The 19,003-nt window shown below is 33.8% G+C and overlaps 1 protein-coding gene across 2 annotated transcripts; it reads left to right on the forward strand.

The window, feature by feature from the left end:
- The first annotated feature begins 712 nt into the window (after positions 1-712).
- Positions 713-16,115, forward strand: LOC134267340 (secernin-2-like). 2 transcript variants are annotated; one of them, XM_062749565.1, is made up of 8 exons: positions 713-826; positions 1,892-2,003; positions 2,154-2,190; positions 4,211-4,398; positions 5,607-5,806; positions 8,266-8,484; positions 8,850-9,050; positions 12,024-16,115. In XM_062749565.1, the coding sequence occupies exons 2-8, from the start codon at positions 1,897-1,899 to the stop codon at positions 12,314-12,316; spliced, it is 1,245 nt and encodes a 414-aa protein (XP_062605549.1). In that variant the 5' UTR covers positions 713-826; positions 1,892-1,896; the 3' UTR covers positions 12,317-16,115. The 2 variants fall into 2 exon arrangements, with proteins under 2 accessions (XP_062605549.1, XP_062605548.1); XM_062749564.1 differs by lacking the exon at positions 2,154-2,190 and having other exon boundaries at positions 1,892-2,040.
- Positions 16,116-19,003: the final 2,888 nt, after the last annotated feature.

Here is a 19,003-nt window from a genome sequence, read left to right on the forward strand (position 1 = left end):
AAGTGAGTTAGTATCTGCGCTCGCTCTAACGGTTGCACCAGCAACTCATTAAGGGAGTGTTAAATAGGGGCAAGTTCTTAACTTAAATAAGAATGTGTTGGACCTGAATGCAGACAGGTAAAAAATTCTGAACAAATTCGGAACTCTACACCATTTTCAGCAAAGAGAATTCCAAGAAAGAACAAAAAATGTACAAAAAATCAGAGAGAACTAACAGATATAAAGTTAAATTTTAGCCCCCCTCTCCCTCACTTTAATTTACTTTTACTCGTTATTTTGTAAACATTAGCTTTCAACGTGGTGAATAACATCGCCTAATCTCTTAATTTACGTTGATGAACAGAATCTTCAAAAGAAAATTTATAGATTTCAGATATGACAAAATATCTGTGTTAACTATTTTTTATTTTTTAGTTCTTTTCTACATCGATGACGACGGATTTAATTCGCTAACAGTTAGAAAGGTACCTGAAACCGATGGACGACAAATAAGTAAAAGAACGAATATTCACTGCAGATTCACGTTATCCGATTAAAGTTTTTGTAAAAAAAAAAAATACTAATGATAATAATAATACACCATGCCAGCCGATGAGTAACATGTTATAATTGCTTTCTTATTTAATCTATTATATTTATAATGCAATTTAGTTCAATTAGTAAAGATATAGTAGTTTTTATGTCCGGATAACATAACTTGTTTCTGGCTAGACTGTAGATCAACTTCCGTTAAAAATTCGGAACTCGATCTATCATTCATTTTTGTTGTTGAAACACTGAGTTTCCTCCTGCTTAAACTTGAAGCAGAATTATCAACCATATATTGGTATTCATTGATTTTTTAAAAATATATGTGTATTTGCCTATAATTTTCATTTATTCTTTGTTTTTATTTGCTAGACCCAGTCGAAATACTGAGTTAATTCGGGCGAGGTACTGTACTGTTTTAACAATTTTTCAAAATGCTGCTCCTCCTCCAGTGTTGGTCTGATTTCAATTTTACTTTGCATAAACGTAGAATATGCTAAGACATATAATTCTCAATTTGTTTTTGATTTTGATGGTATTGCCATGCATGGTTTTTAAAAATAGAAATTTCTGTGCACTTTCAAAATGTTTCTCCTCCTTAATAAGTTTTGGTATGATTTCAAATTTTCAATATAACTTGACTAACACACAGCATACATTAATAAACATAATTCTATATATCAGTTTTTAATTTCCATGAATGACAAACATCAATTGTGACAACCAAAAAAATGCTACTGATTATGATGATGAATTACAATTTTTCATAATTGATCATTGGAAACATCTAATGAAATAAAATCTGGAATTATCCATTTCTGGATTAAAATTTGTTTGTTCTTAATGAAAGAAAATGGTTTCTGAATCTGATACTAGTCACCTAATTAGTATGAAGCATAGGTGATGAATCTGTAACAGGAAAGGTGAAAATGTATGGCTGGACCGGGAATCGAACCTGGGACCCCTGCATCTCTAGTCAGGTGCTCTACCAACTGAGCTATCCAGACACGGATATCTACGGCCCAAACCATTCCTCGAAGACACAATTAACCCAAGTTCTTATTGCCCCTGGCAGGACTTTCCCTTGCAATTCTAGGGGTGGTCAACAGCACCAAATCTGTAACAGGAAAGGAGAAAATGTATGGCTGGACCAGTAATCAAACTTGGGGGGGGGGGCATTTACTGATGTCTTTCCTTATTTAACAATGATATCAATGACATGCTGTTGGCCACATGATCCGATTTTCTTGCCCTTTGGGCGTTATAGAATTTGATCACGTGACCAACTTCATGTCACATCCCAATGAAACTCAAAAAATGATATCTTATTGCTTAATTATTCTTTTTTCTTCTTTTTTTGAAGAGATTATGGCTGATTGTTTTTTGGTCCTACCACCAGTGACAAGGGACAAAGCTGTCATTCTGGGGAAAAATTCTCAGAGACCAGCTACAGAAGCACAGGAAGTGATTTACAGGCCAGCTAAAAGAAACACAAATGCCGCAAAAGTTCAGGTAAAATGTGTAAAGGTCAATACAGAAGTGATTTACAGGCCAGCTAAAATAAACACAAATGCTGCGAAAGTTCAGGTAAAATGTGTAAAGGTCAATACAGACATGATTTACAGGCCAGCTAAAATAAACACAAATGCTGCAAAAGTTCAGGTAAAATGTGTAAAGGTCAATACAGACATGATTTACAGGCCAGCTGAAATAAACACATATGCTACAAAAGTTCAGGAAAAATTTGTAAAGGTTAATACAGACATGATCTACAGGCCAGCTAAAATAAACACAAATGCTACAAAAGTTCAGGAAAAATGTATAAATGTTAATACAGACATGATTTACAGGCCAGCTAAAATAAACACATATGCTGCAAAAGTTCAGGAAAAATGTGTAGAGGTCACACACATGTAAATGTACTGTTTAGAACACAGGCACTTGATGTTCTTAACCTTTCTTTTCATAGATGAAAATATCCCCCCATACTATAATTATTATTATAGTATACAGGTATAGGGGATATATTTTTATTTCTGAAAAGAAAGGTTACAAACATCAAGTGCCTGTAGTTTAGATATAGGGATATTTTTATTTATGAAAAGAAAGGATAAAAACGTCAAGCGCCTGTTGTTTAGAAGGATAGAATCAAGAAAAGATAAATTGGGTGGGGTCATTAAAAAAATCTTCTTCTCAAGAACCCCTAGACCAAAAAGGCTGAAACTTATATGGGAGCATCTTGGGGTATTGTAGATTTCAATTCAAATTACACAAATCATGACCCCTGAAGTTAGGGTGGGGCCACAATAGGGAATCCAAGTTTTTCATAGTAAAATATAGGAAAAAATTGTTTTTTTAATCTTCGTCTGAAGGACCACAGGGCCAGAAAAGCTGAAACTTATGTGTAAGCATCCTGGGGTAGTGTAGATTCTAATTAGTTTAATCATAATCCCCCAAGGGCAGGGTGGGCCCACAAATGAAACGCGCATGCACCAGTTAGAGGAACACAATTGTAAAAGTTGACCGACTCAGAAAACCAAATTGTGCAATTGTTTTTTTTTTCAGTTTTGGGATGAATATAATGATTAGGTTAGTCTACTATATTAATTAATAGTGGTTTTGTGGTAGTAAGTGGCGATTGAACTGGTGGCAGGATGAATAACCGGATCGAATCGTGACTCTGTTTCATGTTAATGTCATCGTCACGGTAACACGGTTGGTTGGAAACCATTCCAGGCCCTCTGACAACTAGTAACACGTTCTATAGAGCAAAATTTACAAGAAACTGCACAGCAACCCGTTGTTGCCTTTGTAAGGCAACATAAAAGCCAGACCCCATGGAACTTTCGTCAACTGTTACAAGATTGAAAGAAATGCATTTCGTCTACGAATACTGAAAATCAATGTGTATACCGGTATACCTCTAGTGCATCAAATGGTAAAAGAAGATCGTTGACAAACTTGTCGTCATGAAGTTGCACTTGTTTTTGGCTTTTAAGCACTTTTCCTACGTGACATCATACATTTAATGGTTGAGCAATTCTGAGCACAGATATAGTGCATAGTAACCAAGATTCTCATCTGACCAGTTTTTGTATTTTTTGGTCATGTGGTCAAAAAAAATTTGCATATTATAAGTTACCCTGCATTTCATTTTCCTTTCAGTATACCGTATAAGTGGAAATTTTAGCGAGACGCAAATTTAGCGATTTGTCCTCAAAAACTGGTATTTTATTTTTAGTGAGATGTAATTTTAGCGATTTTAAAATGTTCCCTTAAGAATCTATTACAAATATAACAATTATTTTTCAGCGATATTCAATTTTAGCGATTTCGGTGCCCTCGCTAATAATGCCGAAATTAAATCCTCACTAAAAATTCTGCTTAATATACGATATTTATTTTGAAATCAAATACATTGGATAAATATGGAGTACAGTATTTATTGTACTATGTAAACGTTTACAATGCAAAAGATTGTTGTTTAATGGTGATAGTGTTAGTTTAATATTTACAAATAGTCTGTAATAGACAAATTAATTGTAAAAATGACAGGGAAGGTCAACATGATGAAATAAGGACCTCAGACCTGGTCCATGAGTGACCACCCATAAAAAATGAGCACTTGTATGTTTTTGACTTACTTTCATTATTTAATTGATTGTTTCTTTTTTTTAAACAGTGCACATACATTGAGGTAGATGAGGTGGAGAGGACAAATGCTGTAATCCTCAGTAAGCCTGCGTGGATGTGGGGGGCAGAAATGGGCTCCAACAACCAAGGAGTGTCTGTTGCTATGGCTCCCATCTGGACTAAAGTGAATGGGCCAGGTGACCTTGAGGAGCGATTACTTGGTCAGGACCTGGCAAGGTGAGAGTGTCATCTTTAATGTAAGGGCAACTTCTTAAATTAAAAAAAAAAAAAGAGTGACTGACCTGTTTGTATTTTATCTAATTTTTTTTGGAGGGGGATATATAGAATCATGGTATGTGGGTTTTTTTCTAGCTCAATTTATTGTATATTTTTGATCTCTTGTATAGTAAATTTAAGGTTTTATTATGCCTCTTTTGAAGAAGGGAAGGCATATTGCTTTGCTGGTGTCCATCAGTTGATCGGTTGGTCTGTCGGTCTTTCATTGATTTCTGTTCATTTTCTTTGCAGTGCTTGCACATATTGAAACGAAATTTGGTATACAGATTTATCATAAGAATATCTATGTCAAGTTCTGTTTTGGGTACAATCTAGACTTTTTTGTCAGAGTTATGCCCCTTGGACTTAGAAAAATTCCAATTATTTGCAGTTTCTGTTCATTTTCTTCACAGAGGTTGCACCTATTCAAATGAAATTTGGTTTACAGATTAATCATAAGCATATCTAGGTCAAGATCTGTTTTGGGTACAATCGGGCCCTTTTTGACAGAGTTATGCCCCTTGGACTTTGAAAAAGATTCCAATTATTTGGAGGGGAGGGGTGCGCCCGGCATAAAAGCATTTTACAAACATTTCCCTTAATTATTCCAAACAAAAACATTAGGTTCAGTAGATTGGATAAAGTTTAAAGCATAAAAAACAGAGCCATGATTTATGATATCAATATGCAAACAGCTAAGTGAAAAGTGGAATCAAAGTGGATCGGGCCAAAATAAGTGAGGATCGTGGTCCATAGGCCTCTTTTGAATTTCTCATTAAAAGTATGACAAGGCTTTGAACCTACATCATTAGAGCAAGTCAAAGATTACTAACTAAAATAAATAATTTATGACCAGTTGATAACTTTTAAATTTCTAAAGGAAAAATGTTGGAAGTTTATCCTTCACTCAAGGTAACTAAAAATGCTTAAAGCAATGTGACAGGGACAACTACTTTGATTTTTTTAAAAATATTATTCACTAGATATGAATATAAAAGTTTATGATTTAGATTTACATGGGATGAGAATCACTTCCTTGAAAGTTTGAATTTATTATGTCTGTTTGTCATAACCATGTTTTTACTTACTGTTTTTCTTACTGTAATAATTTTTTTATGCGTTACTAATAGTAATTGAAGTTAACATATAATAAATACTGGTTTCTTTAGGCTTGCATTAGAGAGAGCTAATACAGCCCAGGATGCAGTATTGGTAATCACTAAACTCCTGTCTCAGTATGGCCAGGGAGGAGCAGGGTGTGAGGAGACACAGAAATGGGGACATCATAATAGCTTCCTGATTGCAGATAAAACAGAGGGGTGGATCTTGGAAACAGCAGGAAAATATTGGGTGGCCAAAGTGATCAGAGGTCTTAGTCTTATCTCTTAATTATGTTTACTCAGGTCAATTATGAAAAAATGACAAAGAAAAATGCAACATGATTTGATAATATGTATCTTCTCATAACAAATACAAACTTAACAATTAATAAGGTCTTGAATTTGAATATGTTTATTGTAGTGAAGGAAATTCATATAGGCCTTTCAACTGCCGCTAGGGGTCGGTGTTATGAACGATAACACACTGCTGAAACTTGTTTAGAGCAGGCCGGGGTGTGTAACTGTTTGCACGCAAGGCAGTTTTTACATCGCAGGAATATATAGCACCAATGAAAAATCATATAATTAAAAAATAAAATTGCTTCTAACCTAATTAAATTTTTATACTCGGTCGTTCCCCTTCGTGCTTAGTAACACAAATAACCACAATTGGGCCTTGTAAAAATATATATATTTGAACACAAAAAAATGAATTTTCTTCTTCATAATAATGTCAAAGAGATCTATTGAATATATCCTCATTTGGTTATTTAGTGTGAAGGCATTCAAACTTTTTGTGTACAAAACAATGTAAGGAACCCTTTTGTGTATATAACAATACCAAAGCAGCCTATATGTCATTCCTATAAATGATAAGTCATAAATCGGCACTAAGTTGGTCATTTTTCACACCTGAGTTACCTGTCCTTAAACACAACATCGGAAAAGTCAATTAAAAATGATTAAACCTTTTTATGATGTAATTAAAAGTATGCATAAGTTATTATGATAATTTCATGTACCTATAAATCTATCTATAGAATGTTTTTTAGCTCACCTGAGCCAAAGGCTCAAGTGAGTTTTACATAAGATTATATAGGAAAAATCTCCTTAATAGCCATTGAGGCAGGAAAGATGAAACTCATGTGGAACTCCTGTGGAATCATCCCAAAGTTTTACATAGGAATATATAGTGTAGAAACTCATATGGAATCAAGTTTGTTCAAATCAAAACCCCTGGTGGTAGTTTACATAGGAATATATGGGGCCAAATGGCCAATAAAAGTTTTACATAGGAATAGTTTTACATAGGAATATATAGGAAAAATCTTTAAAAATCTCCTTCTCAAGAACCACTGGGCCAGGAAAATCTTCTTTTCAGGTAGTGTAGACTTTAAAGCCATGCTTAGTTTACATAGGAATATATAGGAAAAATCTTTTCAAGAACCACTGGGCCATGAAAAATGAAACTCATATGGAATCATCCTCAGGTAGTGTAGATTCATGTTTGTTCAAATCATGACCACTGGGGGTAGGGTTGGGCCAAAATGGCCGATCAAAGTTTTACATAGGATTATATAGGAAAAATCTCCTTAATAGCCATTGAGGCAGGAAAGATGAAACTCCTGTGGAATCATCCCCAGGTAGTGTAGATTCAAGTTTGTTTTGTTCGGATAAAAGTTTTACATAGGAATATCTAGGGGAACCTTTTAAAATCTTCTTTTCAAGTACTTTAAAGCCATGCTTAGTGATATTTATAGGGAATCGTCCTCAGGTAGTGTAGATTTAAGTTTGTTCAAATCATGACCCCCTGGGGTGTTAAAATTCAAGCCCCCCCCCCCCCCCCCCAGTAAACTTTCAGTTCTGATCTGATGTGTGCTTTTTCCTAGCCAATTGCTCAGGTGAGCGATGTGGCCCCTGGGCCTCTTGTTACCATATGTGCAGCTTGAAAAATTAGTTGAAAGGCCTAATTCATATAATTGTCATTTCCATGCTAGAATCAAGATATTTTTCATATAGCAAAATGTGATTTACTGACATAGTACACATCACTTAATATATTAAATAAATGCTGCTACCCATCATCATTCATGAAATTGGTTTAGATAAATCATGACAAAATGGTTTTGTTGAGGTGAATGTGGTTGCCATGGCTACTAAAAATAGAAACTTCACAGAAATATTTTCAAAACCCTACTCCTCCTACAGTTTTGGTTTGATTTCAATATAACTTGACACACAAGTAGACTACATAAAGGTACATAATTCTAATTATGCTTGTTGTAAAGTTTCAAATCCAAGTGCTACTTTTCTTTTGTTATACATATACATACAGACCAGTAGAGCTACAGTCTCATCAGAGACTTCTAGTTATATACATAATATGACATCTGATTACATATGTAATTGGTAAAATCACATCATAAGCACTAAGCAGTAACCGATTCAAACCAATGATTTATATATGAAAAGTAACCGATGTCCCATCTAAAACTCACAATTGTGTTACTCTGTCCCTCCATCTGCGATACATCAAGTACACACCAATAAAGCTAGTCTTAAGAAAGCTCTTAATAGAATTAGTTAAATCTTTTACATTGTCAGAAAAAATATTTTCAAATCAAATTTGCTGAGGAAATCTTCCCTGTTTAACCTGTATAAGCTACTATGTACAAAGATCTTTTATGGCAACTCATGTTAGTTTTTTTTAATTTTTTTTATTTTGTAGATGGATTCTATAACATCTCAACCACGCCAACTATTGGTTGTGATTTTGATATGAGTTCAGAGGACTTGGTAGAGAGGTCTATACAGGAAGGTTTATACATAACTGATAGTGGACCTTTCAACTTTGCTGCTGTTTTCTCAGATCCAAGGAGGAGTGAGGGGGACACTGCAGATCGCAGGGATAAAGGACGAGAGCTACTGGAAAAATTCACAGCTAAAAGTAAAACATTTATCTACAGCATCTATGCAGGATTGTTTTATAAAGCCAGTTTATGTACACGGACAGTATACTATATGTCATTTTAAAAGTTATTGTTCAATATATCACCTTCTTCATTTGTTGTACACTGTATCCTATGGTAGACCTCTCTGTCTTTTATCTGCTTTCTAATACACTAGTATTGTTACAGTATTAATGCAAGTAAGAGAGTGTAAGTCTGGAATTTCTTTTTCATTAATGCTGATTTATGAAAGAAAAAGTCCAAGAAAATAACAAACTAATAATAATATTTTTGTTAATTTGTTCCATATTATTTTAAATGTATGCGTACTTACTATTTAGGATGTTGATAAATATGATTGCAGAGGACTTTGGATTGGTTGAGATGATGGCGAAATTACGTGATCAGGAGAGTAATATCTGCATGTCAGGACCATTTATGACAACAGGAAGTATGATATCAGTTATATCCCCTGATGTGCCAGCATGCCACTGGCTGACAGCCACTCCCAATCCTGAAGCCAGCTTTTTCAAACCCTTCATCTTCTGCCCTAACAACCAAACTGGTAGGAAATTAAAAACCTCTACACTAGGAAATATTTTTTCAAGGCAGTTTTGCTCATCTAGGTTTACTGTTTTGAATTATGAAAAAGATACATTGGAAATGTAATGCACAAATACTATTGTCGTTATAAATACTTCAGAGATTAAATATAGTACATGTAGGATATGGCATTGTAAACTTTTGAAGCTTCAGACCTTATTTAACAATTTACGTTTTATCCATGAATTTACATACCCTAAAATCTTGAAAATAAGCCGCGGCTTATTTTAAGTTTTGGTAAGAAAGTTGGGGCTTATTTTCAAAACCGGCTTATTTTCAAATTCCGGCTTATTATCAATGCAAAAAAACTGGTAAGAGAAGAGAGCACAATTTCGGTTTATTTTCAATACAATCATTGAATAAAGTGTAATCGATAGAATAGGAAGTACTTGTTCGATGTAAAATTAAACCATCATGAATATTATAAAATAAGATAATTACAATAATACTTTGTTTAGTATCTTGCGTGTAGAAAAAAATCCTTAAAAGTGGAAAGTTTGACAAGGAGGAAACATTAACGAATGACTTTAGCTCGTCAAAGTTTTCTCTCGTCATTTTTTTTACTCATTAGCATTCCCCAGTGTACGTTTTCTTTAGGTGTAATCGTCTACTTTATATCTTGAGAATGTCGATCCCGAAAAGATAATTTCATTGTTAACAGCTTATAAATTTACATGAAATATAAACTTGTTATCGGTTTTTAATTTCGATGAACGGTGTTGCCATGGCTCTACTGGCACACAGAGACCAGATACATAAGAGCTTATGCGATAGTAATGCTAAAAATAGAATTTTCTGTGAAATTCCTTTAAAACGCTACTCCTTCTACAGTTCTAGTTTGATGTCAAAATGAGTTGGCACACGATACATAAAATAGTGCGATCCGTCCGTCTGTCTGTCTGTCTGTCCGTCTGATAATTTCTGTAAACAATTTTTCAAAACGCTACTCCTCCTACAGTTTTGGTCTGATTTCAATATAACTTGGCATACACGTAGACTACACTAAGATACATAAAATAGAGCATCGGTTTTTGATTTCGATGAACGGTGTTGCCATGGTTACTAAAAATAGAATTTTCTGTGAAATTCTTTTCAATTGCTACTCCTCCTACAGTTTTGGTTTGATTTCAATATAATTTGGTACACAAGTAGACTACACTAAGATACATAATATAGTGCATAGATTTTTGATTTGAATGAACGATGTTGCCGTGGTTACTAAAAATAGAATTTTCTGTGAAATTCCTTTAAAACGCTACTCCTTCTACAGTTTTGATCTGATTTCAATATAACTTGGCACACAAGTAGACTACACTAAGATACATAAAATAGAGCATCGGTTTTTGATTTCGATGAACGGTGTTGCCATTGTTATTAAAAATAGAATTTTCTGTGAAATTCCTTTCAATTGCTACTCCTCCTACAGTTTTGGTTTGATTTCAATATAACTTGGCACACAAGTAGACTACACTAAGATGCATAAAATAGTGCATCGGTTTTTGATTTCGATGAACAGTGTTGCCATGGTTACTAAAAATAAAATATTCTTTGAAATTCCTTTTAAATGCTACTCCTCCTACAGTTTTGATCTTATTTCAGTACAACTTGGCACACAAGTACACTACATTAAGATACATAAAATAGTGCATCGGTTTTGATTTCGATGAACGGTGTTGCCATGGTTACTAAAAATAGAATTTTCTGTGAAATTCCCTTAAAATGTTACTCTTCCTACAGTTTTGATCAGATTTCAATATAACTTAGCACACAAGTAGACTACACTAAAATACATAGAATAGTGCATCGGTTTTGATTTCGATGAACGGTGTTGTAATGAATACTAAAAATAGATTTTTCTGTGAAATTCCTTTAAAATGCTACTCCTCCTACAGTTTTGGTCTGATTTCAATATAACTTAGAACACAAGTAGACTACACTAAAATACATAAAATAATGCATCAGTTTTTGATTTCAATGAACGGTGTTGCCATTGTTACTAAAAATAGAAATGTCTGAAATTCCTTATAATGCTACTCCTACAGTTTTGGTCTGATGGCAATGGCTTCTTTTCTCATCCTTTGTTATAAGTACAAACCAGTAGAGCTACAGTCTCAACAGAGACTTCTGGTTTTTGAAAAGTAATAAAAATAAAATATAAGATATCCGCTTGTAATTGAATCACTTGATAAATTAGTCAAACAAACACATATTTAACCATCTCAATTATACGGTACATTGAAATGTACTTACTACCAAGCCCTGCCGATTAGCAGGTTTCTTGCCTCGGGCAGTGTTACCTGACAGTTAAATGCTTTACAAACAAAATCTTCCTTTTATCCGTTTACTTATTTAATTACAACAAATTTAAACACACTGTTAGCTTGTTCAGGTCTGGATGAGATAATTATTGTTTCTGACAATTTTATGAAAAAAAATTCACCATGTTACTGGTTCCGCAATGAATTTTTTTTAGCCAGCGTAACATGCTTACTGGTAAAAAAAAAAAAAAACTTTAAAAACTACCCTCTATTAGGAATTTTACATAAGTTCATTTGTTTCTACAGACTTAGTTCGTACCGTGTCGTATGCATAAATTGGTAAAGGTTAAATGAATTAAAGAAAGATAACTCAGTTTTATTTTGCACAGTAAAAAAAAATGTCGAAGTTTTCAATTATCAAATTTTTAAGACGAGGCAATCGTCAAACGTTTAACATCTTTCCTAAATGGCATTGTCATGACCGGCTTATTTTCAGAACTGGCTTATTTTCGAGTAATTTTTAATGCAAGAAATAGGTGGCTTATTTTCAAAACCGGCTTATTATTAAATCCGTCTTATTTTCAAGATTTTAGGGTATCCTCACAATTGAACTTTACAATGTCCAGAAAAATTAATGAAACAACAGTATTCATTAGAAAATAAATTGGTTACTTTAGGGACTTTAACAACATCACCAGACTATGGCAAGAAAGATGCAGAGAAAGTGACACCCCAGGAGCAAACTGACCGAAGTCATCCACTTGTTAAAGGGCACAAAAAACTCCTGAGTCTCCTGGAGCGAGATGAGCCACAAGGTCACATGATTAAGAAGAACCTGAGAGAACTAGAGCAGAATTGTCTGGAGGACATCAGGGAGGTTTTGTCACAGTTTACTGAACAAAGCTGTGATAAAGTGGCTGCTATTTTTAGCCATATGTGTAGTATTGAAATAAACTTTTATAAAATGTAAGCTATTTGTCCAAATGTCAGCTTTGATTTTTGTAGTTAAATTAAAGAAAGCTTGTAGTAGCCAATATTTGCTTTATAAAGGTACCTTTTCATTGGAAATTTTATAATGTATGAATTTTTAGATTACCATTAACTAAAAACACCTCATACTAGTACATGTACATGTACTGTGCAATTTAAGTTAGAAGATAATTTCTTTTTGTATGTTCTATTTTTTTAAGATAATGGTATTGATGAACTGAAAATATAATGTACATATGGTGCAATCATTGATGATTTATAAAGGATATTCATGAATTGTTGTATGCACCAAGGCCCTAAAATATGAAATACACATACAGTATAGATGTATATGAATTTTGATATCACGAAATTTGATGATTAGTAAACCTTATTTTATTAAATAGTTAAAAGGTATTCTTTGGTATTTTAAAAGAAAAACAGTGCATAAATTTTTACACGATTAATTTAATTATACATGTAAATTATATTTTAAGCGCACCTGAGCTGAAAGCTCAAGTGAGCTTTTCTGATCTCTTGTTATCTTTCGTCCGCCTATAAACATTTCATCTTCTTCTCAAAAACCACTGAGTCACTGTCAGTTTTAACCAAAGTTAATACAAAGCATCCTCTGGTGAAGGGAATTTTTAAATATTAAAATTACCAAGGCCTTTTTCAAGGGGAGATAATCAATAAAAGATAAAAATAGGGTGGAGTCATTAAAAAATCTTCGTCTCAAGAACCATGTAGATTCTAATTCATTCAAATCATGGCCCCCCAGGGGGTAGTGTCAGTCAACAATGAGCATTGTGGCCCATGGAACCCTTGTTTTCTAGTGACTTGCCTACTAATAGTATTTCAAGTTAGACAAAATCTGTAAGCTGCATTTATATAGGGATGAGAGGGAGAAATGTGCTCCTTTCACCATTATCTTGACACACATTCTGTGTCAATTCTATTCCATGGCCGTCTACCAGAAAAATTCTTTCATTCTCATAAATATTAATAAACCACATTCCACTGATAGTATAATACTCTAAAGTGTTGAGCTGATTATTTTGTATCCAGTGAAAATGACCAATTTATCCAGTATTTGGATTTATTTTGATGTAACTAAAGTCAAATATTGTACATCAGATTAACTTTGTATTTCCTTATCTGAACTTGTGAAGCTTTTAGCTTTGTATGTACTTTAAAATATACCATTAGTTTCCTCAGGATATATAGCAATTTTTCCATTAATCTACAATGCATAGCAAACATGATTTCATTATGGGTGTTGTCCTTAAATTAAATTTTCCATCCAGTTTGTTCATTTAAGAAAATAATTGTGTGTGTTTGTGCCATGAAGTTGATTTTTACATGTATGTCAATTTTTTGTTTTTAAGGTTGTTGCAGTATTGATTTGTGCAATATTTATCATGTATATGAGTGCAATATAATTTTTACAAGTTAATCATTTGAATGAAATGATGGATTCAGTATCATAATATATTTATTATACCCCCCGCAAACGAAGTTTGGGGGGTATATAGGAATCACCTTGTCCGTCTGTCCGTCCGTCTGTCGGTGCAAACGTGTCCGGTCCATATCTTTCTTACAGAGGAACATTAGAATCTACTACTCCACACAAAGATTGCTCATGACCTAAGAGTGTGTCATGACCTTGACCCAAGGTCATTTGAGGAAGTTCAAGGTCACTGGAAGAAAAAAAATTCGTAATTTGTGTCCGGTCCATATCTTTCTTATGGATAAACTTGGTAGGTTCTATTTTCACAGAAAGATTGCACATGACCTAAGGGTGTGTCATGACCTTGACCCAAGGTCATTTGGAGAAGTTGAAGGTCACTGGAAGAAAAATTTCATAATTTGTGTCCAGTCCATATCATTCTTGGATAAACTTGGTAGGTTCTAATTTCACACAAAGATTGCACATGACCAAAGAGTGTGTCATGAACTTGACCAACGTCATTTGGGGAAGTTCAAGGTCACTGGAAGAGAAATTTCATAATTTGTGTCAGATCCATATCTTTCTTATGGATAAACTTGGTAGGTTCTCATTTCACACAAACATTACTCATGACCTAAGGGTGTGTCATGACCTTAACCCAAGGTTATTTGGGGAAGGTGAAGGTCACTGGAAGAGAAATTTCATAATTTGTGTCCGGTCCATATCTTTCTTATGGATAAACTTGGTAGGTTCTAATTTCACACAAAGATTGCACATGACCTAAGAGTGTGTCATGACCTTGACCCAAGGTCATTTGGGGAAGTTCAAGGTCACTGGAAGAAAAATTTCATAATTTGTGTCCAGTCCATATCTTTCTTATGGATAAACTTGGTAGGTTCTCATTTCACACAAAGATTCCTCCTGACCTAAGGATGTGTCTTGTTCTTGACCCAAGGTCATTTGGGGAAGTTCAAGATCACTGGAAGAAAAAATTTCATAGTTTGTATCTGGTCCATATCTTTCTAATGGATAAACTTGGTAGGTTCTCATTTCACACAAAGATTCCTCCTGACCTAAGGATGTGTAAGACCTTGGGTCAAGGTCATTTGGGGAAGTTCAAGGTCACTTGAAGAGAAATTTCATAATTTATGTCCGGTCCATATCTTTCTTATGGATAAACTTGGTAGGTTCTCATTCACACAAAGATTGATCATGATCTAAGGATGAGTCATGACCCTAGGTTATTTGGGGAAGTTCAAGGTCACTGGAAGAAAAATTTCATAATTCGTGTCTGGTCCATATCTTTCCTATGGATAAACTTGCTAAGTTTTTATTTCACACAAAGATTGCTCATGAACTAAGAATATGTCATGACCTTGGGTCAAGGTCATTTTGGGAAGGTCAGGGTCACTGGAAGAAAAATTTTATAATTTGTGTCCGGTCCATATCTTTCTATATTATGGAAAAACTTGAATCTACTACTTCACAAAAACATTGCTTAGGTTGTGTAATGACTTTGAACCAAGGTCATTTATGCAAGTTCAAGGTCACTGACAGAAAAAGTTCATGATTCGTGTCTGGTCTGTATATTTAGTCTATTTTTTTATTAGGCTTTGCCTTTTTTTCATTTGAGAAAAATATAATGAGCAGTTATACATTTGCACTAAAAATGTTTTAGCATTTCTCTCTTCTCTTAGATCCATAAAATATTCATGATTTAGCACTTCTGAAAAACCCAGTGGGGGGTATTTTGTCCCGTTTGGACAGTTCTAGTTTCATATATACTGGTGCTTCTTATTGTTTTTCTATGGATACCAGTGCAATTATATCATTTTTTACACATTAAACATTTAAATTAAGTGCTGCATCCAATATCATTTTATATTTAATTTATTTCATATTGTTTTATTTTTTTGTTTGCTTTTTTAAAAGAATTATTAAACTGTAATGATAATGACTATCCTTTTGTTTTCATTTGCTTTTTAGCTTCCTAATCCGTTTCTTCCATCAGTGTGTACTCTGTAACTTTTTCACATTTTCAATGCCTCCAAAACCAAAGGGTAATTTTAACTAAACTTGCCACAATTAGCTTCCTTCTGAGATTTCTTCAAATGAAGGGCCACTTCCTTTCTCAAGGGGAGATAATTAAGATAGGATGAGGATATGTTGTAGATAAAAAATATTATAGTAGTTAAAATGTAAAGTTGGCGTTGTAATTTAGAGTTTTAATTAAACCGTCAGCAATTTTGAAATTTTAGTGTGCTATAGCTTCTGTCATGTTAGTATGCACTTTCTTGTTTCATGTTAATAAATAAATAAATGTAATAATAATAAATGTTTGAATGAATAATGGCATTTGAGAAAATTTATTAAATCCTCTATATGTAACCTTGTCAAAGGTGGTCAGCTAGTTGTTCTTGAGAAGAATATTTTTAAATATTTTTTAAATATGAAGTCCTTAATTAAATTGAGATCCCCAATAGTGGCCACATTCTACCATAATTAATTGAACAACCTTTATTCAGTTGCATTAATAAGAATGCTTGCATATTAACAAGACCAATCAAGGCCCTGTTATTGAGGAGAGGATTTTTATATACATGTATTCCCAATGGCATGTAAAACTATAATAACCCGGGGATCATGATTTGAATAAAACTTGAATCTGCAATACCTGAATATGCCTGCATATTTGCATTTAAATATGCCTTTTCTTGTTCATTCTGTACTTTAGAAGATTTGAAATATTTCTTCCTATATACATTGTATATACCCATGCAAAATTTGATGCTATCAAATAGCCTCATCCTACCATTGGCGGTCATGTTTTGACTTATCTTTAATCTTCACTATTTTGGGAAGTTTTCTTGTAAATTTCAAGTACTGGTATTTTTGTCCATTGGTTCTTGAGAAGAATTTTAAATTACCCCCAACATTTTTTTTGCCTTATATTAAATTGTCTCCACTTAGGAGATAGAATATGGGACACTGCATGCCCATCACTTTTGAACAAACTTAAACATTCTTCTTCTAATAAATTGCAGGACTCTGACATTGAAGAGCGCATTAAATCACACTTCAGCCTAATTTGCTAGGGTGTGTGACATGTGCAATATCTACAGTACAGGTTAAAAACCAACCTCACAATGCCAGGTATCCTGAGTCACCCCATTGCCGTTGGACCCCTGGCAAAGGATCAGGAGCCCGTTTTACAGAACTTATGACTAAGACCAGAGACAAATATTTCTTGTCAAATTTTGCAAAATTAATAATTTTGTTTAAAATTGCTAGCATAAAAGGATCTTTATAGATGCCTTTTAAAAGAATAAAAATCATTATAAGAATGTTATTAGCAGTCAAATAAATTTTGGTCTTGGTCTTAAGTTCTTTTGTAAAACCTGCTCCAGTGCACTTAAGTTATGAGAGTTGGATCCAGTTGTTAAGAGAAAAATAAATTTCTGAAGTTTCACCACTTGTTGTATCAGTGTTATTAAACAATGTCTTATGAGTAAGGTTTGATATATTATATCACCTGAAAGTATTTAATATAGTGCCGAGTGACACTGGCTTTTGTGACGGGGGTCTAGCAGTTTTGTCACATTTCTGTTGTTATTCATACACATACCAGTTTTCACCGAGTCATTGTTTACATTGTGCTATAACAATTATAGCACTGTTAATTAATCCATCCCATTACAATAATACTGCTCAACCCTCGCTTTACCAAAAAGAGAATCTGGAACACCTTGCTGCAGAGAAGTGGACAGTATGTCACTGGACAAGTACAGACAGGGGGGCCTGGCCTGCAGTCTCCATTAGATACATTAACTGTGATTTGATCATTTTTTTACCATCCTCACAATTCCAGAGGTCCGGAGTCAACACACTGCTATAGGACCCCTGGCAAAATTCAGTTTGAGGGCTGACTGTAGTGACATCTTTTGGCAAAATTTGAAACCTTAATGTTTTTCTTATCCAATCACAGAGTCATTTTATGAATAACGACTTGTAAAATGTGCATTTCAGTGTCAGCTGAATCCTTTAGTCAAGATCATATAGGAAAATGTTAACAGAACTAACAAAGATCTCTGAAAATGAGAGGTAGGATCAGGTATCATGTAGAAGTAACAATCCCCTGTCACAACTTCACACACACTTGTTAAGATTAGTAAACAGAGAATTAGGTTGTCAATTCAGTATTATGTTTCAAAGACATCAATGGGCATTTGACATAATATACAACAGATAGTATTTGCAAACAAGGCCATCTTTTACCAATGAAAGAATTTGCTCAATGCTGACAACATATTCCTTGAATGTCTGATTTAGTATCTCTGGTGCATTCCAAAATTCAATCATTTTTAATTTATCGTGTCATTTCTAATCTCTGTTCACAATGCCTTGGAAAAATAAATACCAGATTGTGATATCAGCAATTCAAGTGATATCCAGTAGGATTACAAGTATGTAGGAAATACATGTACTATCCTCTGGTATCTTGTATAAACTAGAAATATGTCCATAGGACATGAATGCCCTGCCGAGGGTATATTAGTAATGCAACATGAAAATTTGTATGAAATTTGATGATCACATCTCTTGAAAAGTGATGCACTTGAATTGCTTACATCAGTATGCATCAGCATATGAAGTTTGACACTTATTTCACAAAGTGAGGTCAAGGTCGAAGGAAATGCCAAGGTCAAGAATTTGATGGCAGTTGAAAAGCTCTCATCAGTATGTATTAGCATAAAAAGTTGAAAAAATATGGTTTCTTTAAAACTGACATAAACACAATTTGATAAAAGTGAGGTCAAGGTCAAATGAAAGATCAAGGTCAAAAATGTTAATGTAGTTTAATTGCTTACATCAGTACATATTAGCAAATTTGACACTAACTTGGGAGAAGTGTGGTCAAGGTCAAAGGAAAGGTCAAGGTCAAAAATATTTATGCAAATGAATAGCTCTCATCAGTATATGAAGTTTGATAAAAATTTCTTGGATGAGCTAAACACTAATTTAAGAAAAGTGTGGTCAAGGTCAGGGAAAGATCAAGGTAAAAAAAGTTGATGCAGCTGCACAGCTCTAATCAGTATGTATCAACATGTGAAGATTGATAACACAATCTTGAATGGTATGTTTAAAACTGAGCTAAACACTAATTTAAGAAAAGTGAGGTCAAGGTGAAATGAAAGGTCAAGGTCAAAATTGTTGATGCAGTTGAATAGCTCTCATCAT

The sequence above is a fragment of the Saccostrea cucullata genome, unplaced genomic scaffold (genome assembly GCF_032062105.1).
Source record: "Saccostrea cucullata isolate Sc308-1 unplaced genomic scaffold, CSIRO_AGI_Scuc_v1 ctg522, whole genome shotgun sequence".
Lineage (NCBI taxonomy): Eukaryota > Metazoa > Mollusca > Bivalvia > Ostreida > Ostreidae > Saccostrea > Saccostrea cuccullata.